General features: G+C 54.9%; 2 protein-coding genes across 3 annotated transcripts in view; one reads left to right on the top strand and one right to left on the bottom strand.

Moving 5' to 3' along the window:
- wwp1 (WW domain containing E3 ubiquitin protein ligase 1) overlaps positions 1-4,280 on the top strand; it is a 38,895-nt gene extending 34,615 nt beyond the window's left edge. Inside the window, exons 24-25 of the mRNA XM_079260218.1 lie at positions 2,334-2,406; positions 2,510-4,280. Of these exons, the coding sequence (XP_079116344.1) occupies positions 2,334-2,406; positions 2,510-2,609 (173 nt within the window). The 3' untranslated portion in view covers positions 2,610-4,280. The remainder of the gene's footprint in view (positions 1-2,333; positions 2,407-2,509) is intronic.
- A 6,624-nt stretch (positions 4,281-10,904) lies between these two features.
- rmdn1 (regulator of microtubule dynamics 1) lies at positions 10,905-22,015 on the bottom strand. Of its 2 annotated transcripts, none has more exons than XM_079260152.1 (11): positions 21,725-22,015; positions 21,429-21,627; positions 16,469-16,571; positions 12,470-12,554; positions 12,091-12,250; positions 11,924-12,013; positions 11,804-11,859; positions 11,564-11,651; positions 11,459-11,489; positions 11,258-11,391; positions 10,905-11,195 (listed from the first exon to the last, which is right to left on the bottom strand). In XM_079260152.1, the coding sequence occupies exons 2-11, from the start codon at positions 21,549-21,551 to the stop codon at positions 11,154-11,156; spliced, it is 912 nt and encodes a 303-aa protein (XP_079116278.1). In that variant the 5' UTR covers positions 21,552-21,627; positions 21,725-22,015; the 3' UTR covers positions 10,905-11,153. The 2 variants fall into 2 exon arrangements, with proteins under 2 accessions (XP_079116278.1, XP_079116277.1); XM_079260151.1 differs by having other exon boundaries at positions 10,907-11,195; positions 21,429-21,637.
- Between the last annotated feature and the right edge of the window lie 1,990 nt (positions 22,016-24,005).

The following is a 24,005-nucleotide window of genomic DNA, read 5'->3' as shown; positions in this document are numbered from 1 at the left end:
CCGAAGCATCCTTAGAACCAGGATCTGACTTGTGTCTAAATAGTTTCTGTCCTGTCCAACCCTCTGAATGAACTAAAATAATAGCTTAATCTAAACCATCCACCTGTATCGTAGACCCTCTCCCAACGAGCCTCTTTAAGGACATTTTCCCTTTAATTAATACATCACTACTAAATCTTATCAATATGTCTTTAGTGACAGGATATGTACCACAATCATTTAAAACTGCTGTAATCAAGCCTTTACTTAAAAAGCAATCTCTGGATCCAGAGGTGATAGCAAATTATAGACCTATATCTAACCTCCCGTTTATGTCCAAAATTCTGGAGAAAATAGTTTCAGCTCAGCTACATGCCCACCTGAGCAGAAATAATTTATGCGAGGAGTTTCAGTCAGGATTTAGAGCTCATCATAGTACTGAGACGGCATTGGTGAAAGTTACTAATGACCTTCTTATGGCCTCAGACAAAGGACTTGTGTCCGTACTTATCTTGCTTGATCTTAGTGCTGCATTTGATACAGTCGATCATAACATTCTGTTACAAAGACTAGAACAGGTGGTTGGAATTACAGGTACAGCGTTAAGCTGGTTTAAATCATATTTATCTGATAGACTTCAGTTTGTTCATGTAAATGACAAGTCCTCCTCCCAAACTACAGTAAGTCATGGAGTTCCTCAAGGTTCTGTACTTGGACCAATACTCTTCACGCTATATATGCTCCCTTTAGGCAAAATTATTAGACAGCATGGAATAAACTTTCATTGTTATGCAGATGATACTCAGATATACTTATCCTTTAAACCAGATGAAACAAATCAGCCCAATAGGCTACAAAATTGTCTCATAGACATAAAGACTTGGATGTCTAGAAATTTTCTCCTCTTAAACTCAGATAAGACTGAAGTAATTCTCGTTGGATCTGAAAAACTCAGAGCTAAATTTTCCGGTTTTGTAATGAACCTGGATGGCATTACTTTAGCTTCCAGTGCTACAGTGAGAAACCTTGGAGTAATATTTGACCCTGACCTGTCCTTTGGCCCACATATTAAGCAGGTTACTAAAACAGCCTTCTTTCATTTACGTAATAAAGCCAAAATTAGGGACATTCTGTCTCAGAGTGATGCAGAAAAACTGGTTCACGCTTTTGTTACTTCGAGACTAGAAACTCTCTATTACTGGGCTGTCCTAAATATGCCCTGAAAAGCCTTCAGCTGATCCAGAATTCTGCAGCCAGAGTCCTGACCAGAACCAGCAGGAGAGATCATATTTCTCCAGTTTTAGCCTCTCTTCATTGGCTGCCTGTTGAATCTAGAATAGAATTTAAAATCCTTCTCCTTACATATAAAGCCCTCCACAACCAGGCACCACTATATATCAAAGACCTCATTGTTCCTTATATACCAAGTAGAGTACTTCGTTCGCAGACTGCAGGCTTACTTGTGGTTCCTAGAGTCTCAAAGAGCCGAGCAGGAGGCAGAGCCTTTGGTTATCAGGCCCCTCTCTTATGGAATAAGCTCCCAGTTAGTGTTAGGGAAGCAGACACCCTCCCCACCTTTAAGACTAGGCTGAAGACTTATCTTTTTGATAAGTCCTATAGCTAGGGATGGTTAGCATCCCTTAGTTATGCTGCTATAGGTTTAGACTGCTGAGGGACATTTCCTGATACACTGAGCTTCTTTCTCTTTATCTCTCTCTTTTACCCCCCCCCAATAACAGTGTTGCATCATTAACATGTATGTCTCCTGTCTCAGCAGGTCTCCCTGGCCGGGAGTAGCAGTTCCTGTTGTCTGTTGTCTTTCTGTCCTCTTCCCCCCACACAGCAGAGGCAGATGGCTGCCTGTCCTGAGCCGGGTTCTGCCGGAGGTTTCCTTCCTGTTAAAAGGGAGTTTTTTCCTTCCCACTGTCGCCAGTGTGCTTGCTCAGGATGGGAGATTGAGTTGGACTCAACTCAATCTGTTGGTTTCCTTATATAGGCTGTTATGAATTGGCCTTCATTATGTTTTCCCCTCTGTCTGTAAAGCGTCTTGAGACGGCATTGCCGTGATTTGACGCTATATAAATAAAGATGAATTGAAAGTTGAATTGAACTCATCCCTAACTCCACCCAGACTCATCCCTAACTCCACCCAGACTCATCCCTAACTCCACCCAGACTCATCCCTAACTCCGCCCAGACTCATCCCTAACTCCGCCCAGACTCATCCCTAACTCCGCCCAGACTCATCCCTAACTCCGCCCAGACTAATCCCAGACTCCACCCAGACTCATCCCTAACTCCACCCACACTCTCCTAACTCCACCCTAACTCCAGCCGTGTGCTCGTGTCTGCAGGAAGCAACGGCCCCCAGAAGTTCTGCATAGAGAAGGTGGGGAAGGACACCTGGCTTCCTCGGAGCCACACCTGGTGAGTAGAACCATGCGGCGTTCCCGGACCGGAACCTTGCGGCGTTCCCACTGGACCGTTGCGGTTCTGAACTAACTGGGCTCGTTGTGCTGTTTCCCTCCAGCTTTAACCGTCTGGATTTGCCGCCGTACAAAAGCTACGAGCAGCTGAAGGAGAAGCTGCTGTTCGCCATCGAGGAGACGGAGGGCTTCGGCCAGGAGTAGGACGCCGTCCAGTCAGTCGCTGCTTCCACGTGTAAATAAGCTGCCGGACATCCCATAATAAGCCACCAACATACATCCCGGCCCCCCTGCTGGAAAACACGCCCCCTGCGGCGCCGACGGGCTGACTCTCTCCTTGGAGCTCCGCCTCCTTCCTGAAGCTCCGCCTCCTTCCTGAGCTCTAGTTCTATAGAGCTCCAGAAGGCAGACGGAGGGGATCCGGATCCGGGTTCTGCTGGACTCATCCTGCTATCTGTGTGCTGCATGCTGCCTGGGAGGATTTCAGGACTGCTGGGACCTCCACCCCCACACCATGCAGACATCTGGACACCGACCGCCTTCCTCCATCTTCACTGCGAAGCGTCCTGGTGGACCCGGTCCAGGTGGACCCGGTCCAGGTGGACCCGGTCCTGGTGGATGTTGGAGCTTTCTGAGCTGTTTCGGATATTAAAGAACTAAAGGATTCAACCCTGAACTGAGAGGTGTGTGTGTGTGTGTATGTGTGTGTGTGTGAGAGAGAGAGACACGGAGGATTCAGGACCAGAACCAGGACCTGATCCGGTCTCTGTGCTGCAGCCTGAACACTGTGAGGAGTTCCTGTTGAAAGACGGGACAGCTTTCAGTCTGATGCAGAAAAAACCAATAAACACACATGTGGCTCAGTTTGTGTCTCCTAGACCTGGTCCGCAGGTCCCGGACCTGGACCAAACCTGCCGTAGACCAGTCCCAGTCCACTTCTGGGGTTTCTAAAAGCAGGACTTGGCGGTAAAACGCCCCGACCTCCACGCCGACTCTGACCCCGGTGTACGACAACATCTGGAGAAACGGGAAACGGCGACACCAAAGGCAGGAAATAAAAAGAAATCTGAGCCATTTGTTCCAAATGAAACGTAAACTTTCCCCCAGAATGTTGGACATTAACAGCATCTGCAGAAGAAGAGAAAAAGTTCCTCCAGCACGTAAAACGTCCAGCAGTAAAATGTTCTGAAACCAAGCAGTTCTACGTGTTAGAAACTGAACTAGAGCTTAAAATAAAATCACTAGAAGATGCCTACAAGGCTTCTCCAGAAGATCAGGTGCTGAATCACATAAGAAAGGCTAAACTAGAGCTGAATGAAATAATTAACCAAAAAACCCAGTTTTTGCTACAAAGACTTCGCTTAGAGAATTTTGAACATAGCAACAAATCTGGAGGATTTCTCACAAATCAGTTAAAAGCAAACAAGGAGAAAACAACCATCTCCTCTGTTAAAGATTCAAGAGGAAATATCCTCCATGATCTGGATGGAATAAATGACACATTTAGGGATTTCTATAAAACATTATATTCCTCAGAAACAGATCCATCAGACAACAGCATTGAGGAATTTCTCAGCTACCTCAATCTTCCAAAGTTACAACAGGACCAGGAAATGGTTTTGGACATTTCAGTAGGGGAACTACATGAAGCTTTAAAACACATGCCCAGCAATAAAGCTCCAGGACCAGATGGTTTTCCACTTGAATATTATAAAGAATTTTGGTCTATACTAGCACCCACTTTTTATAAAATGGCTTCAGAAATTAAGGAAAAAGGTCGAATATCTCAAAACATGAATTTGGCTCGTATTACAGTAATACTAAAACCAGGAAAAGACCCCAAACTCCCATCTAGTTATCGTCCAATATCACTAATATATCAATATCAGGCGTGTGTGTGGCGGGTTAGTAGTGTGTGTCTGTGGGGTGCAGATGCAGTGGGGGGGTGGGGGGGTTGGATGTGATGTGGGGGTCAGGAGGATGGTTTTGAGGGTGGCCTGAATGTGTCGGGAAGTGTGTGTGTGTGTGTGTGGCTGTAGGTGTGTGTGTGTGGCTGTAGGTGTGTGTGTGTAGGTGTGTGTGGCTGTAGGTGTGTGTGTGGGTGTGGCTGTGTGTGTGTGTAGGTGTGTGTGTGGGTGTGGCTGTGTGTGTGGGTGTGGGTGTAGGTGTGTGTGTGTGTAGGTGTGTGTGTGGGTGTGGCTGTGTGTGTGGGTGTAGGTGTGTGTGTGGGTGTAGGTGTGTGTGTGTGTGTAGGTGTGTGTGTGTGTAGGTGTGTGTGCTGAGACAGTGGCGGATGTGTGTGAAAGTGCCGATGTGTGGACAAGGGGGGACTTCATGTCCCCAGGTGGGGGTGTCCTCTGTGAGTGAGGGGGCGGTGGACAATCGGTCTGGGATTCCCCTTCTGCTGCCCCTCCTCTTCTCTGTCCTCATGCCCCCCTTCTGCCGCCCCTCCTCTTCTCTGTCCTCATGCCCCCCTTCTGCCGCCCCTCCTCTTCTCTGTCCTCATGCCCCCCTTCTGCCGCCCCTCCTCTTCTCTGTCCTCATGCCCCCCTTCTGCCGCCCCTCCTCTTCTCTGTCCTCATGCCCCCCTTCTGCCGCCCCTCCTCTTCTCTGTCCTCATGCCCCCCTTCTGCCGCCCCTCCTCTTCTCTGTCCTCATGCCCCCCTTCTGCCGCCCCTCCTCTTCTCTGTCCTCATGCCCCCCTTCTGCCACCCCTCCTCTTCTCTGTCCTCATGCCCCCCTTCTGCTGCCCCTCCTCTTCTCTGTCCTCATGCCCCCCTTCTGCTGCCCCTCCTCTTCTCTGTCCTCATGCCCCCCTTCTGCTGCCCCTCCTCTTCTCTGTCCTCATGCCCCCCTTCTGCTGCCCCTCCTCTTCTCTGTCCTCATGCCCCCCTTCTGCTGCCCCTCCTCTTCTCTGTCCTCATGCCCCCCTTCTGCCGCCCCTCCTCTTCTCTGTCCTCATGCCCCCCTTCTGCCGCCCCTCCTCTTCTCTGTCCTCATGCCCCCCTTCTGCCGCCCCTCCTCTTCTCTGTCCTCATGCCCCCCTTCTGCCGCCCCGCCTCCTCTCTGTCCTCATGCCCCCCTTCTGCCGCCCCGCCTCCTCTTTGTCCTCGTGCCCCCCTTCTGCCACCCCTCCTCTTCTCTGTCCTCATGCCCCCCTTCTGCTGCCCCTCCTCTTCTCTGTCCTCATGCCCCCCTTCTGCTGCCCCTCCTCTTCTCTGTCCTCATGCCCCCCTTCTGCTGCCCCTCCTCTTCTCTGCCCTCATGCCCCCCTTCTGCCGCCCCTCCTCTTCTCTGTCCTCATGCCCCCCCTTCTGCTGCCCCTCCTCTTCTCTGCCCTCATGCCCCCCTTCTGCCGCCCCTCCTCTTCTCTGTCCTCATGCCCCCCTTCTGCTGCCCCTCCTCTTCTCTGTCCTCATGCCCCCCTTCTGCCGCCCCTCCTCTTCTCTGTCCTCATGCCCCCCCTTCTGCTGCCCCTCCTCTTCTCTGTCCTCATGCCCTCCTTCTGCCGCCCCTCCTCTTCTCTGTCCTCATGCCCCCCTTCTGCCGCCCCTCCTCTTCTCTGTCCTCATGCCCCCCTTCTGCTGCCCCTCCTCTTCTCTGTCCTCATGCCCCCCCTTCTGCTGCCCCTCCTCTTCTCTGTCCTCATGCCCCCCTTCTGCCGCCCCTCCTCTTCTCTGTCCTCATGCCCCCCCTTCTGCCGCCCCTCCTCTTCTCTGTCCTCATGCCCCCCTTCTGCCGCCCCTCCTCTTCTCTGTCCTCATGCCCCCCCTTCTGCCGCCCCTCCTCTTCTCTGTCCTCATGCCCCCCTTCTGCCGCCCCTCCTCTTCTCTGTCCTCATGCCCCCCCTTCTGCCGCCCCTCCTCTTCTCTGTCCTCATGCCCCCCTTCTGCCGCCCCTCCTCTTCTCTGTCCTCATGCCCCCCTTCTGCCACCCCTCCTCTTCTCTGTCCTCATGCCCCCCCTTCTGCCGCCCCTCCTCTTCTCTGTCCTCATGCCCCCCTTCTGCCGCCCCTCCTCTTCTCTGTCCTCATGCCCCCCTTCTGCCGCCCCTCCTCTTCTCTGTCCTCATGCCCCCCTTCTGCTGCCCCTCCTCTTCTCTGTCCTCATGCCCCCCTTCTGCCGCCCCTCCTCTTCTCTGTCCTCATGCCCCCCCTTCTGCCGCCCCTCCTCTTCTGTCTTCATGCCCCCCTTCTGCCGCCCCTCCTCTTCTGTCCTCATGCCCCCCCTTCTGCTGCCCCTCCTCTTCTGTCCTCATGCCCCCCCTTCTGCTGCCCCTCCTCTTCTCTGTCCTCATGCCCCCCTTCTGCCACCCCTCCTCTTCTCTGTCCTCATGCCCCCCTTCTGCTGCCCCTCCTCTTCTCTGTCCTCATGCCCCCCTTCTGCCACCCCTCCTCTTCTCTGTCCTCATGCCCCCCCTTCTGCTGCCCCTCCTCTTCTCTGTCCTCATGCCCCCCTTCTGCTGCCCCTCCTCTTCTCTGTCCTCATGCCCCCCCTTCTGCCGCCCCTCCTCTTCTCTGTCCTCATGCCCCCCTTCTGCCGCCCCTCCTCTTCTCTGTCCTCATGCCCCCCTTCTGCCGCCCCTCCTCTTCTCTGTCCTCATGCCCCCCTTCTGCCGCCCCTCCTCTTCTCTGTCCTCATGCCCCCCTTCTGCCGCCCCGCCTCCTCTTTGTCCTCGTGCCCCCCTTCTGCATGTGGTGAGTTGGTCCCCTCTTGGGTCGGTGATGACTCTCTGGTTAGAGTCGCCGAAGGCTCTGGTTACGGGGACGGCTGCCCCTGGCTTGTCCTGTTCCTTGGGAGGGAGGGGGGGGGCATGCCTAGTGCTGCTGGCGGCTCACTTTCCTCCAGACTTAAATCCCTCAACCCCTCTTCCTCCCCGCTCCCCATCACACACAGGCAGGGTATTGGGAGGTGTGCACGTGGCGCTGGGTGGTGAGAAAGGCCATCAAGGTGGTCTTGATCGCTGCACCCAGCCTCGGCTCACCTCCCAGTTTTAATTACACTCAGACACCAAACACCAAAACACTGACGACTCACATGATTGGGGGGGGGGGGGGGGCATGCGGTGTATGGTGGGCGGGGCTGCTTAGGTGGTCCCTCTCCCAACACCGCGTGGCACTTCCCTCAATTTTAATTGCAACTAATACATACTTCACAATCAGTCATAAGCGGGGGGACGATAGGGTCTTCTCATACCCCTATTCTCGGGGCTTTACTGGGGGGGGGTACGGGTGGGGGAAGAGTGCCGTCCATTAGACCTGAGTCTGGGCTGGCCTGGCTGTAGGAGGGTTGTCGCCGGCCCTGGGGGGGGTGCTGGGTCAGCTGCATCTGTGGGGTGGTGGGGGGGACGCTGGGAATGGTGGGCGGTAATTATAGGGGCCCTGATCGGGGCCATCCTGTCCTCTGCCCCCTCTGAGGTATCTCACATGGGACATGATGGAGGGGTGAGGTGAGGATGTGTGGGAGTGGGTGTATGGGGTTACAGATGGATGGTGGGATGGCTGGGGGGGGGGATTAGGGTTGGGGATATAGGTGGGTAGGGGGGTGAGGGGATAGGGATGTGTGCGGATGGGTAGATGTGTGTGTGTGTGTGGAGGGGTGTGTTGGTGGGTGGGTTGTATGTAATGGGGTGTGCCTGTGTTGGAGGAGTGAGGGTGTCTGTGGGGGGGCTGTGGGTGGTGGAGGGGTGTTTGGTGGGGCATGTGTGGTTGGGTAGAAGTAGAGGGATGGGGTGGCGGGGTGTGAGTGTGTGTGGGGGTGGGGTGGGTTGGGGTTTGTGTGACTTGGTATGGGTGAGTGAGTAGAGGGGGGGTGGGGGTGTGTATGTGATGGGAGATGTGTGTGGATTGCGGAGGGGTGTGTGGATGGGGGCTGAGAGGGGAGTGCGTGTTGGGGGGGGGGGGGGGGGTATGCATGTATATGTGTGTGTGGTTTGGTGGTGGGGGGGGTGGTGTCCTGTACCCGGGGGCGCAGCTGGTGCAATGGGGTGCTCCTGGCTGCCGCTGGGTGGCGGTCTGGGGATCCTGGTCCTCCGTCGGTGTGGGCTGTACCCTCTGCCTGCGGGGGTGGGGGGCTGCTCTCGGGCTCTAGGGGCCCTGGGGCCTGCGCTCTGTCTGCCCTGGGGGGCCGGTGCCCGGCGGGATCGGCCCTTGCCGGCCTGGGCCTGCTGGGGCCTGTTCCCCCTGACTGCGGGGGACTCTGGTTGGGCACCTCCTTCGCCACCCCCTGGGCAGATGCATGGCTGGCTCCGGAGTGGGGGGGTTGGGGTCTGTGCCTGGGGGTGACTGTCGGTTACCCGGGTCTCTGGGTTCTCCTGGCCTTCCTCTAGCTGTAGGCGGGCGGGGTCACATTGGCATGATCACTCTTCTCTGAACACGTTCCACTCTGAATGTTCTGCATGAATGTTCTGCATGTGTCACAGTCACTGAGTCATCCAGCAAGTTTATTCACTAACAGCAGGTACCTCTCTTTCTGTCTTTTTGACTTAACTTGCTAGTTTCTGGTCCTCATGATTGTCAATGGTTTTGTTCTCCACAGGGACCATGAATCTAGAGCTGGCTTGTGTGGGTGTATATATTTTCTTTTCTGTTCTCTTTCTGCCCCTTTCCTGTCCTTTCCTGTCCTTTCCTGTCCTTTCCGGTCCAGCAGCATAAACTCTGTAATACAAACTATTATTCAAAGCAAATAGAAAAATAAAATAAGAATCAAGAAATACAAGGGGATCATTACATCTATAAAAGTTCCTCTTGGCAGAATAAATTTGCTCAGCAGAACATCAGTCTGCTGCTTAAATGTTGGACAAGACGATTATAAAAGAAAAAAAAAGAAATCAGGTCCCATCGGACCCCATGGTACCAGCAGGAACACACACCTCCCAGACAACCAACACCAGTCTGTTAACTGCTCGCCTTTTATTACAGATCTGAAACTTTTCATTCTTCCATCATTTCTGGACGTCAGACTGGGAGGAGGAAGTCCTTCATCCCAGTCTCCTCAGTCTTCACCCCAGTCTTCATCCCAGTCTCCCCGGTCTTCATCCCAGTCTCCTCAGTCTTCATCCCAGTCTTCATCCCAGTCTTCATCCCAGTCTTCATCCCAGTCTTCATCCCAGTCTCCTCAGTCTTCATCCCAGTCTTCACCCCAGTCTTCATCCCAGTCTTCATCCCAGTCTCCATCCCAGTCTTCATCCCAGTCTCCTCAGTCTTCATCCCAGTCTTCATCCCAGTCTCCTCAGTCTTCATCCCAGTCTTCACCCCAGTCTTCATCCCAGTCTTCATCCCAGTCTTCATCCCAGTCTCCCCAGTCTCCATCCCAGTCTTCATCCCAGTCTCCCCAGTCTTCATCCCAGTCTCCCCAGTCTTCATCCCAGTCTCCTCAGTCTTCATCCCAGTCTCCCCAGTCTCCATCCCAGTCTCCATCCCAGTCTTCATCCCAGTCTCCATCCCAGTCTCCCCAGTCTCCATCCCAGTCTCCCCAGTCTTCATCCCAGTCTCCATCCCAGTCTTCATCCCAGTCTCCATCCCAGTCTCCCCAGTCTCCATCCCAGTCTTCATCCCAGTCTCCCCAGTCTTCATCCCAGTCTCCATCCCAGTCTTCATCCCAGTCTCCCCAGTCTTCATCCCAGTCTCCTCAGTCTTCATCCCAGTCTCCCCAGTCTCCATCCCAGTCTTCATCCCAGTCTCCATCCCAGTCTCCATCCCAGTCTCCCCAGTCTCCATCCCAGTCTCCCCAGTCTTCATCCCAGTCTCCATCCCAGTCTTCATCCCAGTCTTCATCCCAGTCTCCCCAGTCTCCATCCCAGTCTCCCCAGTCTCCATCCCAGTCTTCATCCCAGTCTCCCCAGTCTCCATCCCAGTCTTCATCCCAGTCTCCCCAGTCTTCATCCCAGTCTCCCCAGTCTCCATCCCAGTCTTCATCCCAGTCTCCCCAGTCTTCATCCCAGTCTCCCCAGTCTCCCCAGTCTCCATCCCAGTCTCCCCAGTCTTCATCCCAGTCTCCCCAGTCTCCATCCCAGTCTTCATCCCAGTCTCCCCAGTCTCCATCCCAGTCTTCATCCCAGTCTCCCCAGTCTTCATCCCAGTCTCCCCAGTCTCCCCAGTCTCCATCCCAGTCTCCCCAGTCTTCATCCCAGTCTCCTCAGTCTTCATCCCAGTCTCCCCAGTCTCCATCCCAGTCTTCATCCCAGTCTCCATCCCAGTCTTCATCCCAGTCTCCATCCCAGTCTCCATCCCAGTCTCCTCAGTCTTCATCCCAGTCTCCATCCCAGTCTTCATCCCAGTCTCCATCCCAGTCTCCATCCCAGTCTCCCCAGTCTTCATCCCAGTCTCCCCAGTCTCCATCCCAGTCTCCCCAGTCTTCATCCCAGTCTCCTCAGTCTTCATCCCAGTCTCCCCAGTCTTCATCCCAGTCTCCCCAGTCTCCATCCCAGTCTTCATCCCAGTCTCCATCCCAGTCTCCATCCCAGTCTCCCCAGTCTCCATCCCAGTCTCCATCCCAGTCTTCATCCCAGTCTCCCCAGTCTCCATCCCAGTCTCCATCCCAGTCTCCATCCCAGTCTTCATCCCAGTCTCCCCAGTCTTCATCCCAGTCTCCCCAGTCTCCATCCCAGTCTTCATCCCAGTCTCCATCCCAGTCTCCATCCCAGTCTCCCCAGTCTCCATCCCAGTCTCCATCCCAGTCTTCATCCCAGTCTCCCCAGTCTCCATCCCAGTCTCCATCCCAGTCTCCATCCCAGTCTCCATCCCAGTCTTCATCCCAGTCTCCTCAGCAGGTCTACGGCTTCTTTGTGGACCTGCAGAGGAAAGGAAGTGTGTTGACGTGTTTCCATGACAACAGGATGCTGCGGCGACGCACCTCCTTGTCCTCCAGGGTGTGAGCCGGGTAGTCTCTGGCCTTGGTGAGCCACATCAGGGCCTTCGGTCGGTCCTTCAGGACCATGTAGGTCTTCCCGAGCATCAGCAGGTTCTTACTGTAGAAGTTTGGATCCACTGGAACAGAAAGACGTTTTAGGAAAAGCGGGAACGTGGAGCGTTCCGGTGAGGGAACGTCGTCTACCTTCCTCCGCCTTCAGGAAGAACTGCAGAGCCTGGAAGAAGCAGAGCCACGCGTTAGTCCCACCGTCCCGACCGAGGAGCGGCGGAGACGCCGACTCGTTCTCACCTCCTCAAACGTAGACGTCGGCGGCGAAGAGAAAATCACCGCGGCAACCTTCCGCTGGTACCATGGCAACTCGGCGAACGCGAAGCACCTAGAGACCGAGAAGACGCCGGTTAGGACGCCTCAGAAACGTCCAGATGTCTCAGGAAGCATCGGACGGAGACGAAGAAACACCATCATCATTGTCGTCATGGCAGGACGTCCTGGCGCTCCAGTTAAACCAGTAAAACTAGACGGACTCACCAGTAGCCCAGGATGTGGAGGGACGTGGCGTCCCCCGGGTTCAGCTCGATGGCTTTCTGGAAGACAAGAGTCCGGTCAGACCAAGACGCCGTTTCCACGGAAACGCAGAGCATGGCTCACCTCCAGATGTTCCCGGATGACGAAGGAATTCCCGATTTTCACCTTCACTCCCTCGTAGTCGCCGACGTCGCTGAGACAGATGGCGAACCACTGCGGGGACGGAGACGGGGTCAGGCTTCCGGACAGCGAACTGCGCCCCCCCCCTCACGCCCCCTCCCGCCCCCCACCTTGTGGGCGGCGAAGCAGGTCGGGTCCTTCTCCAGAGCTTTCCGAGCAAATTCCAAGGCTTCATACGTCAGCTGCTTCTTCCTGTCGGCGTCCATGTTGGGGAGGAGGGACACGTCTCGGGAAGCCCTGGCGAGGCGCCACAGGAACTCCGCATCATCACTGGAAACACAGCGCACGTACAGCGCACGTACAGCGCACGCACATCATGCCGTGTGTCTCGGTTGGAAGAAGCTGCTAAACCACATCTGTTGTCATGGTAACAATAAAATCACTGATCTTACAGATTATTAATCGTTGATTTTATGTTTCTGCGACTTCGTTAAAAATGTATAAATAAACCAGAATGCAGGCGGCGCCCCCTGCTGGTGGAGGTCTGACCTGTCCCGGTGCTTCAGCAGCAGCTGGTGGAGCTTCTGGGTGTCGGCGCAGCTGTACAGGTAGTCGGCCTGCTGCAGGACGTCCTCTGGAGACACAGAGAGACACGTCAGACTGCTGCAGGACGTCCTCTGGAGACACAGAGACACGTCAGACTGCTGCAGGACGTCCTCTGGAGACACAGAGACACGTCAGACTGCTGCAGGACGTCCTCTGGAGACACAGAGAGACACGTCAGACTGCTGCAGGACGTCCTCTGGAGACACAGAGAGACACGTCAGACCGCTGCAGGACGTCCTCTGGAGACACAGAGAGACACGTCAGACTGCTGCAGGACGTCCTCTGGAGACACAGAGAGACACGTCAGACCGCTGCAGGACGTCCTCTGGAGACACAGAGAGACACGTCAGACTGCTGCAGGACGTCCTCTGGAGACACAGAGAGACACGTCAGACTGCTGCAGGACGTCCTCTGGAGACACAGAGAGACACGTCAGACCGCTGCAGGACGTCCTCTGGAGACACAGAGACACGTCAGACCGCTGCAGGACGTCCTCTGGAGACACAGAGAGACACGTCAGACTGCTGCAGGACGTCCTCTGGAGACACAGAGAGACACGTCAGACTGCTGAGGACGTCCTCTGGAGACACAGAGAGACACGTCAGACCGCTGCAGGACGTCCTCTGGAGACACAGAGAGACACGTCAGACTGCTGCAGGACGTCCTCTGGAGACACAGAGAGACACGTCAGACCGCTGCAGGACGTCCTCTGGAGACACAGAGAGACACGTCAGACCGCTGCAGGACGTCCTCTGGAGACACAGAGAGACACGTCAGACTGCTGCAGGACGTCCTCTGGAGACACAGAGAGACACGTCAGACCGCTGCAGGACGTCCTCTGGAGACACAGAGAGACACGTCAGACCGCTGCAGGACGTCCTCTGGAGACACAGAGACACGTCAGACCGCTGCAGGACGTCCTCTGGAGACACAGAGACACGTCAGACTGCTGCAGGACGTCCTCTGGAGACACAGAGAGACACGTCAGACTGCTGCAGGACCCTCTGGAGACACAGAGAGACACGTCAGACCGCTGCAGGACGTCCTCTGGAGACACAGAGAGACACGTCAGACCGCTGCAGGACGTCCTCTGGAGACACAGAGACACGTCAGACTGCTTCAGGACGTCCTCTGGAGACACAGAGAGACACGTCAGACCGCTGCAGGACGTCCTCTGGAGACACAGAGAGACACGTCAGACCGCTGCAGGACGTCCTCTGGAGACACAGAGAGACACGTCAGACCGCTGCAGGACGTCCTCTGGAGACACAGAGAGACACGTCAGACTGCTGCAGGACGTCCTCTGGAGACACAGAGAGACACGTCAGACCGCTGCAGGACGTCCTCTGGAGACACAGAGAGACACGTCAGACTGCTGCAGGACGTCCTCTGGAGACACAGAGAGACACGTCAGACTGCTGCAGGACGTCCTCTGGAGACACAGAGAGACACGTCAGACTGCTGCAGGACGTCCTCTGGAGACACAGAGAGACACGTCAGACTGCTGCAGGACGTCCTCTGGAGACACAGAGAGACACGTCAGACCGCTGCAGGACGTCCTCTGGAGACACAGAGAGACACGTCAGACCGCTGCAGGACGTCCTCTGGAGACACAGAGAGACACGTCAGACCGCTGCAGGACGTCCTCTGGAGACACAGAGAGACACGTCAGACCGCTGCAGGACGTCCTCTGGAGACACAGAGAGACACGTCAGACCGCTGCAGGACGTCCTCTGGAGACACAGAGAGACACGTCAGACTGCTGCAGGACGTCCTCTGGAGACACAGAGAGACACGTCAGACCGCTGCAGGACGTCCTCTGGAGACACAGAGAGACACGTCAGACTGCTGCAGGACGTCCTCTGGAGACACAGAGACACGTCAGACCGCTGCAGGACGTCCTCTGGAGACACAGAGAGACACGTCAGACCGCTGAGGACGTCCTCTGGAGACACAGAGAGACACGTCAGACCGCTGCAGGACGTCCTCTGGAGACACAGAGAGACACGTCAGACTGCTTCAGGACGTCCTCTGGAGACACAGAGAGACACGTCAGACCGCTGCAGGACGTCCTCTGGAGACACAGAGAGACACGTCAGACCGCTGCAGGACGTCCTCTGGAGACACAGAGAGACACGTCAGACCGCTGCAGGACGTCCTCTGGAGACACAGAGACACGTCAGACTGCTTCAGGACGTCCTCTGGAGACACAGAGAGACACGTCAGACCGCTGCAGGACGTCCTCTGGAGACACAGAGAGACACGTCAGACCGCTGCAGGACGTCCTCTGGAGACACAGAGAGACACGTCAGACCGCTGCAGGACGTCCTCTGGAGACACAGAGAGACACGTCAGACTGCTGCAGGACGTCCTCTGGAGACACAGACACGTCAGACTGCTGCAGGACGTCCTCTGGAGACACAGAGACACGTCAGACTGCTTCAGGACGTCCTCTGGAGACACAGAGAGACACGTCAGACTGCTGCAGGACGTCCTCTGGAGACACAGAGAGACACGTCAGACTGCTGCAGGACGTCCTCTGGAGACACAGAGACACGTCAGACCGCTGCAGGACGTCCTCTGGAGACACAGAGACACGTCAGACTGCTTCAGGACGTCCTCTGGAGACACAGAGACACGTCAGACCGCTGAGGACGTCCTCTGGAGACACAGAGACACGTCAGACCGCTGCAGGACGTCCTCTGGAGACACAGAGAGACACGTCAGACTGCTTCAGGACGTCCTCTGGAGACACAGAGAGACACGTCAGACTGCTTCAGGACGTCCTCTGGAGACACAGAGAGACACGTCAGACCGCTGCAGGACGTCCTCTGGAGACACAGAGACACGTCCTCTGGAGACACAGAGAGACACGTCAGACCGCTGCAGGACGTCCTCTGGAGACACAGAGAGACACGTCAGACCGCTGCAGGACGTCCTCTGGAGACACAGAGACACGTCCTCTGGAGACACAGAGAGACACGTCAGACCGCTGCAGGACGTCCTCTGGAGACACAGAGACACGTCAGACCGCTGCAGGACGTCCTCTGGAGACACAGAGAGACACGTCAGACTGCTGCAGGACGTCCTCTGGAGACACAGAGAGACACGTCAGACCGCTGCAGGACGTCCTCTGGAGACACAGAGAGACACGTCAGACTGCTGCAGGACGTCCTCTGGAGACACAGAGACACGTCAGACTGCTTCAGGACGTCCTCTGGAGACACAGAGAGACACGTCAGACTGCTGCAGGACGTCCTCTGGAGACACAGACACGTCAGACTGCTGCAGGACGTCCTCTGGAGACACAGAGACACGTCAGACTGCTTCAGGACGTCCTCTGGAGACACAGAGAGACACGTCAGACTGCTGCAGGACGTCCTCTGGAGACACAGAGAGACACGTCAGACTGCTGCAGGACGTCCTCTGGAGACACAGAGACACGTCAGACCGCTGCAGGACGTCCTCTGGAGACACAGAGACACGTCAGACTGCTTCAGGACGTCCTCTGGAGACACAGAGACACGTCAGACCGCTGAGGACGTCCTCTGGAGACACAGAGACACGTCAGACCGCTGCAGGACGTCCTCTGGAGACACAGAGAGACACGTCAGACTGCTTCAGGACGTCCTCTGGAGACACAGAGAGACACGTCAGACTGCTTCAGGACGTCCTCTGGAGACACAGAGAGACACGTCAGACCGCTGCAGGACGTCCTCTGGAGACACAGAGACACGTCCTCTGGAGACACAGAGAGACACGTCAGACCGCTGCAGGACGTCCTCTGGAGACACAGAGACACGTCCTCTGGAGACACAGAGAGACACGTCAGACCGCTGCAGGACGTCCTCTGGAGACACAGAGACACGTCAGACCGCTGCAGGACGTCCTCTGGAGACACAGAGAGACACGTCAGACCGCTGCAGGACGGAGGACACCTACCTGTCTCCAGCGCCAGGACCGCCGCCGGACTCTGGACCCGCCAGACGGTTCCGTAACCCAGACCGATGACAGGGAGGCCCAGCAGGACCAGTGCCCCCCCCCTCTGTGGAACAGACGGTACATGACATCAGTTCCAGCCAGGGGCGGTCCGACCGTTACTAGGTGGTTGACCAGGGCCCCCGGGTCTTCAGGGCCCCCGGGTCTTCAGGGCCCCCGGGTCTTCAGGGCCCCCGGGTCTTCATGGGCCCCCGGGTCTTCATGGGCCCCCGGGTCTTCAGGGCCCCGGGTCTTAATGGGCCCCCGGGTCTTCAGGGGCCCCGGGTCTTCATGGGCCCCGGGTCTTCAGGGGCCCCGGGTCTTCAGGGGCCCCCGGGTCTTCAGGGGCCCCGGGTCTTCAGGGCCCCCGGGTCTTCAGGGGCCCCCGGGTCTTCAGGGGCCCCCGGGTCTTCAGGGCCCCCGGGTCTTCAGGGGCCCCCGGGTCTTCAGGCCCCCGGGTCTTCATGGGCCCCCGGGTCTTCAGGGGCCCCGGGTCTTCATGGGCCCCCGGGTCTTCAGGGGCCCCGGGTCTTCAGGGGCCCCGGGTCTTCAGGGCCCCCGGGTCTTCATGGGCCCCGGGTCTTCATGGGCCCCCGGGTCTTCATGGGCCCCCGGGTCTTCATGGGCCCCCGGGTCTTCAGGGGCCCCGGGTCTTCAGGGGCCCCCGGGTCTTCAGGGGCCCCGGGTCTTCAGGGGCCCCGGGTCTTCATGGCCCCCGGGTCTTCATGGCCCCCGGGTCTTCAGGGCCCCCGTGTCTTCATGGGCCCCGGGTCTTCAGGGGCCCCCGGGTCTTCAGGGCCCCCGGGTCTTCATGGGCCCCGGGTCTTCAGGGCCCCCGGGTCTTCATGGGCCCCCGGGTCTTCATGGGGCCCCGGGTCTTCAGGGGCCCCCGGGTCTTCAGGGGCCCCCGGGTCTTCAGGGGCCCCGGGTCTTCAGGGGCCCCCGGGTCTTCATGGGCCCCGGGTCTTCATGGCCCCCGGGTCTTCAGGGCCCCCGTGTCTTCAGGGCCCCCGTGTCTTCATGGGCCCCGTGTCTTCAGGGGCCCCGGGTCTTCAGGGGCCCCCGGGTCTTCAGGGGCCCCGGGTCTTCAGGGCCCCCGGGTCTTCAGGGCCCCCGGGTCTTCAGGGCCCCCGTGTCTTCATGGGCCCCGGGTCTTCATGGCCCCCGGGTCTTCATGGCCCCCGGGTCTTCAGGGCCCCCGTGTCTTCAGGGCCCCCGTGTCTTCATGGGCCCCGGGTCTTCAGGGGCCCCCGGGTCTTCAGGGCCCCCGGGTCTTCATGGGCCCCGGGTCTTCAGGGCCCCCGGGTCTTCAGGGCCCCCGTGTCTTCAGGGCCCCCGGGTCTTCATGGGCCCCGGGTCTTCATGGGCCCCCGGGTCTTCATGGGCCCCCGGGTCTTCAGGGCCCCCGGGTCTTCAGGGCCCCCGTGTCTTCATGGGCCCCGGGTCTTCAGGGGCCCCCGGGTCTTCAGGGCCCCCGGGTCTTCATGGGCCCCGGGTCTTCATGGGCCCCCGGGTCTTCATGGGCCCCGGGTCTTCAGGGGCCCCCGGGTCTTCAGGGCCCCCGGGTCTTCATGGGCCCCGGGTCTTCAGGGCCCCCGGGTCTTCAGGGCCCCCGGGTCTTCATGGCCCCCGTGTCTTCATGGGCCCCGGGTCTTCAGGGCCCCCGGGTCTTCAGGGCCCCCGGGTCTTCATGGGCCCCGGGTCTTCATGGCCCCCGGGTCTTCATGGCCCCCGGGTCTTCAGGGGCCCCCGGGTCTTCATGGGCCCCCGGGTCTTCATGGCCCCCGGGTCTTCAGGGCCCCCGGGTCTTCATGGGCCCCGGGTCTTCATGGCCCCCGGGTCTTCAGGGCCCCCGGGTCTTCAGGGCCCCCGGGTCTTCATGGCCCCCGGGTCTTCAGGGCCCCCGGGTCTTCATGGGCCCCGGGTCTTCATGGCCCCCGGGTCTTCAGGGGCCCCCGGGTCTTCATGGGCCCCCGGGTCTTCATGGCCCCCGGGTCTTCAGGGCCCCCGGGTCTTCATGGGCCCCGGGTCTTCAGGGCCCCCGGGTCTTCAGGGCCCCCGGGTCTTCAGGGCCCATAAAACTTGTCACACACTGATGATTATTTGTAACTGAGATAAATGATGTTTCTGATTAAAATGAGGAAATCGCGTCTCGAGTGAGAAAAGTTTTTCTTCTATATCAGAAATATTTCTTTATTCCTTTAAAGACGGTAAAGCCTGTTGGTCATTTTGAAGTCAGCTTTGAATTTCATTTTCAAAACAGCGGAAACTTCAGGAAGTTATTAACGAGAGCCTGACCACTATATCAGCTGGCCGATAAAATCGGCCCTTTTTGGCCTTTTTCAAAATAAGCATCAGCTGTTATTTTTTCTGAACTTCTCTGAACGGTAAAAGCTGTTCAGTGTCAGGCAGGATGGTGTACTTGCAGCTTTTGTCCACTAGACGGAGCTCTGACTCCATTCAAGCCTCCGCGCCGCCGTCTTCTCAGTAACGTACGTTGGGCAGCATTACAGCGCTGAGCGGAGCTGCATGTTGCGGCGGCTCGATTAGGACAAAAGTTATAATCACCATTATTTAGACTGAAACTGAGATCTGGATTATTTAACACAATTTCTAAACAACGCTGCGCGTCGTGGTGTTCTAGACTCCGCGTCGTACATTACAACCGTCTAATGGACGGTTCCGAGTTGTTTAATCTGCTTTTACCGCTTATATAGGAACTATTTTACGTTGGTCTGGATGTACGTTTTATACCAAACAACCGCTGTCAGGCTGCAGCGCGTTTCTCTCATTCACCTGTTAAAAGACGGCTGATCTGAACCAGCTGGTTAACGCGTTGCTATGGTAACGCCCCGTAACGGAGGGATATTACAGTGTTTAACTGGCCGAACTATGTATAGGAAAATAATGCAGCCAGTTGTCACTGACAATGGTATAAACTATGTTTAGGTGAACTTCCACAACCTACTGCAGTTATTCTACATAGACCTGCAGCCGGAGCCGACTGAGACTGGCCGCCTGGGAGTGCTTTAGGACGGGAGAGGCTCCCGCTGCTCCTTCCTTACAGTAACTGCAGAACAATATGTGCCTTCAAGTCAGTCGCCAGAACACCAGAAAAGTCTCTAATAACTCCAGTAAAAGCTGCTAGATTTGTCATCATATCATCGTTGGAAACCCAGATCGTACTGAGAATACAATTAGTGCTTTTCATTTACGTTGCATTGTTAACTGAGCTGAAGTTCCTCCCTGTCTGTGGTATATAGGGCATTGATACCTAATGTGATCTGTGTCTCTGTGATGCAGTCAGTGAGTTGATCTGTAACTTAAAGAATGACTCGTCACAATAAATGATCAGTTCTTACCATTAAGTGAAGCAAACCTCCCCTGTCATTACACAAGGTCCTCTCACAGTCAGCATGGAAAACCTGCAGTAGCTATGCTAACCTAGCATAGCATTTGCATAGCTACAACTGTCAGCTAATGCTAGCCTAGCATAGCATTAGCTGACAGTTGTAGCTATGCTAACCTACCATAACATTAGCTGACAGTTGTAGCTTATGCTAACCTAACATAGCATTAGCTGACAGCTGTAGCTATGCTAACCTAGCATAACATTAGCTGACAGCTGTAGCTATACTAACCTAGCATAGCATTAGCTGACAGCCTAAAAGCCGTAACTAACTGCAGAAATATCTCAAAACTTGAAAGTAGCCTACAGAACGGCTGTTGACCACTCAGTCACCTGCATGTTGAGATGTGACCGCGAGGGAAACAGGTGTTTAGTAACGTTAGTGTTGGACTATTTGTGACCATTATATCTTTAAAAAGTAAATATATCAAAATGACATGTTTTGACAACTGAGAAAGGCGTCTCTGGTTTTTAGTTTGGTTCATATAAGTCTTTACTTTATGGCAAAGAAAAAAAATGGAGTAAAGAAAATGTAATTTAACTAAAGGGCATCAGAAGGCTGCATGAATAATGTTTTTTCCACAGATTTATCATTATGTTGCTGACATAAAGCCCACACCTCTGGTCTAAATGGAAAGATAAATCCATCCGTACAGCTGCCAGCCAGAGGTTTCATGCTTTGTTTCATGTTTTTGTACATAAAATTCCTCCCTGCTGTAAAATTAAGTAAAATGTTCAGGCTATAATTGATATTTTAGTTGGAAGTATCGACCCCCCCCAAATATTATTTTATTCATTATGTATCTATATTTTCTCATCCACCTAGACCAGTTCAGGGTCACAGGAAGCTGGATCCTATCCCATTTTATTGAGCAATCATTGGGTTGGGCAGGTTACACCCTGGACAGGTCGCATCACACGGCCATTTATTCATTAATTATATTGTTTAAAAAAATTTTTTTTTTTAAAAATTAAATCAATTCAAAATATTTTTCTGCCAAATATAATCGACATCAGCCTCAAAAAAGTCCATCTCAGTTGGACCACATTATTAACACCACCACATTGTTGATTCCTATCAATCTTATAGCTTTTATATTTACATCACTAGTTTTTCCTGTGACGTAATGTGTTCCAGCAGGGCCGAGATGATCCTTCCCCCTCAAAGGACGACTCAGTTTATCACAGATTTTACCACATATTATCATTATTATGGCGACACTTGGTTTCCTCTGAGCAGGAAGGGTTTGAAATATGGAACCAGAGCAAATAATGTACAGTAGAGGAGTAGAAAGTATAATATTCACCATGGGGCCCCAAATCTTCTAAATCCGCCCCGCTTCCAGGGTCAAAGTTCACCTGAGGACACCTGTAGACTTTCTGTAGGACAGTTTGACCCGGCCCGAACCAACCGTTTCCGGTTCTGCTGACCTTCCGCCCACATCCAGCCTGACCAGAACCAGGTCTTCCCTGAGCCCGGGTTCTGGTTCTGAGACATCATGGATCAGTATTTACCTCCAGACCCGCCGCGGTCCGGCCGAACCTGGTCCAGAGGTTCCGGTTCAGCCCTCTGGTTCTGGCGGAACCCAAGTCCAGTAGAGTTCTGCCGAAGCGCCGCGATAAGATCCTTCCGGCCATTTGCAGCGAGGTTCGGACACCGTCCGGTTCCGGAGAGTCCGGGGTGGGGGGAGTCTGATGACGTCACCGGAAGTCACTGAAAACTCCTGAAATATTAAAAGTAAATCTCCTCACACGTCATCAGGAGGAGAAATGACGTCATGCATGGAAAAAGAAAAAGACTTCAGTTTTACCTGCTAACGAGCTGCTAACGAGCTGCTACTGGTGTGTCCCACTTTTACTCATCCGATCAGAAACAAGCAAACACTTTCGGTTCCGGGAGAAAATGACGCGAAAATAATCACGTCCAGAAACCCGACTGGTCAGCACACCGACCTGGACTAGTTCTCCCAGCCCGGGTCCCTGTCCGGTTTCCCCAGCCTGGGTCCCAGTCTGGTCCCCCCCAGTCCAGGTCCCAGTCTGGTTCCCCCAGTCCAGGTCCCAGTCTGGTCCCCCCCCAGTCCGGTTCCCCCAGTCCGGGTCCCAGTCCGGTCCCCCCCAGTCCGGTTCCCCCAGTCCGGGTCCCAGTCTGGATCCCCCAGTCCGGTTCCCCCAGTCCGGTCCCCCCCAGTCCGGTTCCCCCAGTCCGGGTCCTAGTCTGGATCCCCCAGTCCGGTTCCCCCAGTCCGGGTCCCAGTCTGGATCCCCCAGTCCGGGTCCCAGTCCGCCCCCCTTATCCAGGATCCGCCCCCCAGCTGTTGCTGTCAGATAAACCCTCCGAACAGCTCCGGACCCCCGGAGGAGGAAAAACAGCTGATTTCTCTACAGAAAGCAGGTAAAGGCGCGTGACCGACTGTCCTGACGCAGAAACGATGATATTTAATATAAAAGCTGTTTTTATGTCCGCAGTAAAAACAACCAATAACTGTCAAACTGATCGATCATGACGGAAACTGTCCGCGTGTTTACCTAAAGTACATGATGACGCGATAAAACAGATTTAACAGCAAACTAACCAACATCAGTCGCTAAACCGGAATTATTTTTAATCTAGAACTAAAAGCCAGAAGTAACGAAACGTAACGGAGCCGAAACATCCTGCTGATTGACAAACGCGTATGGAAGCCGAGAGAGGACCTTCCAGCCTCCCAGTGTCGCGTGAAGGCTGGTTTCTCCTCCGGTGTTGTGTTGAGACGTGCTACCTTGTGAAAACATCCTCCCTCAGGTTGCGCCTGTCAAAACAACCCGGATCTTTCAGACAGGCAACAACAAACACAAATAATTATTCATCTACAAACATGTGGATCATTGATCTTCACCTGAACTCTACAGGTGAGAAGTACGGTTACAGGTGTGAAACTGCCAACCTGGAGATCAGGTTCGCATGCTGCCACTCTCAGAGGCTGAACTCTGTCCTCTGGGACACGATTTCCCGCTATCGTCCGCCACATTCTCCTTGTTTACCTGCTCCAACACACCTGAATAACATTCATGAGTCTTGGAGTAAAACTTTATAGGCTGTTTAACCATTTCCTATGAGTCAGGTATGCCGGTCCGAGTAGCATGGAAACCAGCAGGTAAACATGGAAACCAGCAGGTACACATGGAAACCAGCAAGTAAACATGGAAACCAGCAGGTAAACATGGAAACCAGCAAGTAAACATGGAAACCAGCAGGTAAACATGGAAACCAGCAGGTACACATGGAAACCAGCAAGTAAACATGGAAACCAGCAGGTAAACATGGAAACCAGCAGGTCAACATGGAAACCAGCAGGTCAACATGGAAACCAGCAGGTAAACATAGAAACCAGCAAGTAAACATGGAAACCAGCAAGTAAACATGGAAACCAGCAAGTAAACATGGAAACCAGCAAGTAAACATGGAAACCAGCAGGTACACATGGAAACCAGCAGGTAAACATGGAAACCAGCAGGTAAACATGGAAACCAGCAGGTACACATGGAAACCAGCAAGTAAACATGGAAACCAGCAAGTAAACATGGAAACCAGCAGGTAAACATGGAAACCAGCAGGTACACATGGAAACCAGCAAGTAAACATGGAAACCAGCAAGTAAACATGGAAACCAGCAGGTAAACATGGAAACCAGCAAGTAAACATGGAAACCAGCAAGTAAACATGGAAACCAGCAGGTAAACATGGAAACCAGCAGGTAAACATGGAAACCAGCAGGTAAACATGGAAACCAGCAGGTAAACATGGAAACCAGCAGGTACACATGGAAACCAGCAGGTACACATGGAAACCAGCAAGTAAACATGGAAACCAGCAAGTAAACATGGAAACCAGCAAGTAAACATGGAAACCAGCAAGTAAACATGGAAACCAGCAAGTAAACATGGAAACCAGCAGGTACACATGGAAACCAGCAAGTAAACATGGAAACCAGCAGGTAAACATGGAAACCAGAAGGTAAACATGGAAACCAGCAAGTAAACATGGAAACCAGCAGGTAAACATGGAAACCAGCAAGTAAATATGGAAACCAGCAAGTAAACATGGAAACCAGC

The sequence above is a fragment of the Telmatherina bonti genome (genome assembly GCF_933228915.1).
Source record: "Telmatherina bonti genome assembly, chromosome: 20".
NCBI classification, from domain to species: Eukaryota; Metazoa; Chordata; class Actinopteri; order Atheriniformes; family Telmatherinidae; genus Telmatherina; species Telmatherina bonti.
Note: the sequence above shows the minus strand (reverse complement) of the source record. Positions and strands in the feature narration are given on the sequence as shown.

Excerpts from the sequence above, each read along its gene's own strand:
- rmdn1 (XM_079260152.1), bottom strand. The coding sequence starts at position 21,551 with ATGGCCGGAAGGATCTTATCGCGGCGCTTCGGCAGAACTCTACTGGAC. Across the intron at positions 12,014-12,090 it reads CCTGCTTCGCCGCCCACAAG|TGGTTCGCCATCTGTCTCAG; the intron begins GTGGGGGGCGGG and ends CCGTCCCCGCAG. Across the intron at positions 11,196-11,257 it reads ACACCCTGGAGGACAAGGAG|GTCCACAAAGAAGCCGTAGA; the intron begins GTGCGTCGCCGC and ends TTTCCTCTGCAG.